This window comes from Marmota marmota, unplaced genomic scaffold (assembly GCF_001458135.2).
Source record: "Marmota marmota marmota unplaced genomic scaffold, marMar, whole genome shotgun sequence".
Classification (NCBI taxonomy): Eukaryota; Metazoa; Chordata; class Mammalia; order Rodentia; family Sciuridae; genus Marmota; species Marmota marmota.
Window position 1 is genome coordinate 61,306,525 of NW_026000174.1, and position 3,517 is coordinate 61,310,041.

At 38.8% G+C, this 3,517-nt stretch overlaps 1 protein-coding gene across 1 annotated transcript; it reads right to left on the reverse strand.

Annotated features, from left to right (window-relative positions):
* Positions 1–1,204: 1,204 nt before the first annotated feature.
* LOC107135397 (olfactory receptor 5B2-like) lies at positions 1,205–2,128 on the reverse strand. The gene has a single exon (XM_015477274.1). The coding sequence runs from the start codon at positions 2,126–2,128 to the stop codon at positions 1,205–1,207; it is 924 nt and encodes a 307-aa protein (XP_015332760.1).
* Positions 2,129–3,517: the final 1,389 nt, after the last annotated feature.

The window sequence follows — 3,517 nt, forward strand, 5'->3', positions numbered from 1 at the left end:
GGGGGAGAGGAGGGAAGGGGGTATAGCAGAGGATAGGAAAGGCAGCAGAATACAACAGACACTAGTATGGCAATATGTAAATCAATGGATGTGTAACTGATGTGATTCTTCAATCTGTATACGGGGTAAAAATGGGAGTTCATAACCCACTTGATCAAAGTGTGAAATATGATATATCAAGAACTATGTAATGTTTTGAACAACCAACAATAAAAATTAAAAAAAAAACATTACACACAGGAGAAATCCTAAAAAAAAAGATAAAAATATTATATATGCATTTATATTCAAACAGAAATCAAATATTAAATTATGATTACTAAGTACTAGTGCACTAGTCAGGGGAAACAATCAATTGAATACACAGCACATATAAGAGATTCGTTATGGCATGGGATATGGAATCGTGATTATGGAGGCGAAGGAGGACCAGCTTGGCTATCTGTAAATTGAGAATCAGGAAGGCTGGTGTTATAACTCAGTGAGTAGAAAGGCCTGAGAGAGGTGGGTAGAGGGGTAACTGTGTAAGTCTTGGAGAATGAGGGCTTGAAAAGTACTAGCTATGCTGTCTAAGAAAGAACATGGATGTTCAGTAATGAAAGAGGGGATGACTGTTCTTCCTCCCCTTTGTGTTCTGTTCAGGTGAGTCCTTACTGAATTGTACAATGGCCATTCACACTGATTGAACAGATCTTCTTTACTTCTTTTCAAACTATACTGCTTCAGAAATATCCTCTCAGCTGCACAGTAAAATGGTTCCCTATTTGTGTATCCTTTTATCCAGTCAAAGAACACATTAAATTCAACACCAAAAATATCCACATGACATTTAATTCTGGCAAATTAGCCACACCCATGTGCAAATATGGTCACAATACACCAGTCTCCATTTCTTTTCCTTGTGAGATTTTCTGCAATTATTTTACACATATTTGCATTGATGTAGAAAAAATTGCATGGGAAATTATTGATTGTATCCATACCTTTAATAAAGCTTTTGATAAGAAAACACTAATGTATCAGATATATTCTCATTGAGGCATTATGGTTCTGAATCTGTTGTTTCCTTTTTCCTAGACCACAGTCTTTTGCAGAAGTAAAAGAACTTGAAGTCAGGTGGGTCTTAAAATGTGACAAAACATGGACAATGAAAGGAATGAACAAGTATTATGCACCCCAACAAATTTAATCTAAACTCTAAAGATTATTTTGCCACTAAAACAATCTTTGAGAATGCATTCATGACCTCCTTGTTCCTCAGGCTGTAGACCATAGGGTTCAGCATGGGGATGACCATAGTGTAAAATACAGATGCAGTTTTGTCACTGTCCATGGAGTGACTAGAGAGAGGTTGTAAGTACATGAAGATGGTGGTCCCATAGAAAATGGAGACTGCAGTGAAGTGGGAGGCACAGGTGGATATAGCCTTCTGATGGCCTGCACTGGAGCGCATCTTTCCAATTGTGGTAAAAATGAATATGTAGGATATTGAGATAACAATAAGAGCAAAAACCACATTGAAGGCACAGACAGGAAGAAGAACAAGCTCATTCATGTGTCTATCAGAGCAAGAGAGAACCATGACTGCTGGAATATCACAGAAAAAATGATGGACCACATTGGACTTACAGAAGGTGAGACTGAAGGTATCCCCAATGTAGAAGGAGGCAATCAACAAACCAGAGACATAGGAGCCTATGATGAGACATATACACACACTAGTTGTCATGGTGGTGGTGTAGTGCAGAGGCTTGCACACTGCTGCATAGCGATCATAGGCCATTGAGGACAGAAGGTAATTTTCCACAGTAACAAAACCTGTAATAAAGAACATCTGAGCAGCACAAGCATTGTAGGTGATGACCTCATCTCCAGGAAGGAGCCCACCCATGACTGTGGGAATGGCAGCTGAAGAGTAGCACAAGTCCACCAGAGAGAGGTTACCCAGGAAAAAGTACATGGGAGTGTGGAGACGGGAGTCCAGGAGAATCAACAGGATCATCCCCAGGTTCCCAACCAGAGTGATGGTGTAGATGAGGAGGAAGGTCACAAAGAGGGGAAGCTGCAGACCTGGGTCCTTGGTCAGTCCCAGCAGGATGAAGTGGGTCACTTCTGTCCTGTTCTCCATCAATGTTGTCTGAGAATCTCTTGATGTTCTATAGTCAAGCAGGGGTAGAAGTACAGAATAATGAAGACATTGAATTGCTATAAAAAATATGCATGGAAAATGGGTTATTTCTTTATACCAATACCTATAATTTGGGATTCTCCTGAAAAATCACATCTTACAAACCAAATGTGTTGCAGTTAATTACATACAGGGTTGAATTCTGTGAATTCAAAGACTCTTTATGCATTATCTGCCCAATTTTAAAATTTTCTATAATTCTTAACCAAGGTGTAGACTATTTAATAATTTAATCAAAATATCTGTATGTACCTATCTGTGAATTCATTTCTGAGCTTAGGTAAAGCTGATGCTTCCATGCAGCTCATCTGCCCAGAACTGTCATCTGCTGTCACTCTAGATGCACATTTCCTGTCTCCTCTCAGCAGTGTTATGATTTTATTGAGTTGTTATACTCCTTTAAATTATTAAGCATGAGAAATCTATTCTATTGATACAAGTACTATTTGTCAATCTCTATCCTGGACTCATCCCAACTTTAACCCATGTCAAGTAGTTCCTAAATCTAATTTTTTAAACTGGATTTCAAACAAATTGAAGTTGATTTACTTTACAATTTTTCCTTGGCTCCTTTGTCCAAAACTGTTTAGGGTATAACTGTGAATCAAATGATTGAGTGGGTGAAAATTTCACCTTCTTCACTATGTTTTCGTTTTATCAGAAGAAAAGTAATGAGCCAACAAACAATGAATGAAATGACCCACTCAGCTAAAAAAGAGTCATAAATGAATTGACAAGCTTTGAATGCATTTAACAGATGCCCCAGAATCTACACAATCTAAAGCCTGTTATCAGCAGAACACCTACACCAGCTGACAGTGTGAAATTTGAATAAGTTGAAGATGATTTTAATTCTTGATTCGTGCCAGCAAATCTCCATACACAGTAATGTGGAGGGGTGACTGGTGTGGTAGGAGTACGCTCCCCCTGCAGGGACAGTTCTGAGAGAAGGCACATCAACAGGATTGGCAGACATGGAGCTCAGGTGCTTGGAAGAGATGCTGCCTTATGCCCCCTACCAGGCATTCATCCTAAGGTAACTCCCCTGAGTGTCATATTTCCAACTGCAGAATGAAGACAGTAATAAGACTTGCAGTTATTATCATAAGAATTAAATAAGTAAGAATTAAATTAAATTAAATAATTCATAAAAACTAACACTTAAGATATCTGGACGGGGTGCTTGTCTTTACTTTGGTTTTATCGACCAGCATGCTGACATGCAGGTCTTTTATTGTGGTGAGTTGAAAGTCTTTGAACTTTTCTGCCCAGTTTGCCTTTCTCCCCCTATGAGGCCACTGAGATTTTCTGTACCTTCTGTGTTTCTCA

Bases quoted from the DNA above. Each gene is read 5' to 3' on its own strand.
- LOC107135397 (XM_015477274.1), bottom strand. From the start codon at position 2,128: ATGGAGAACAGGACAGAAGTGACCCACTTCATCCTGCTGGGACTGACC.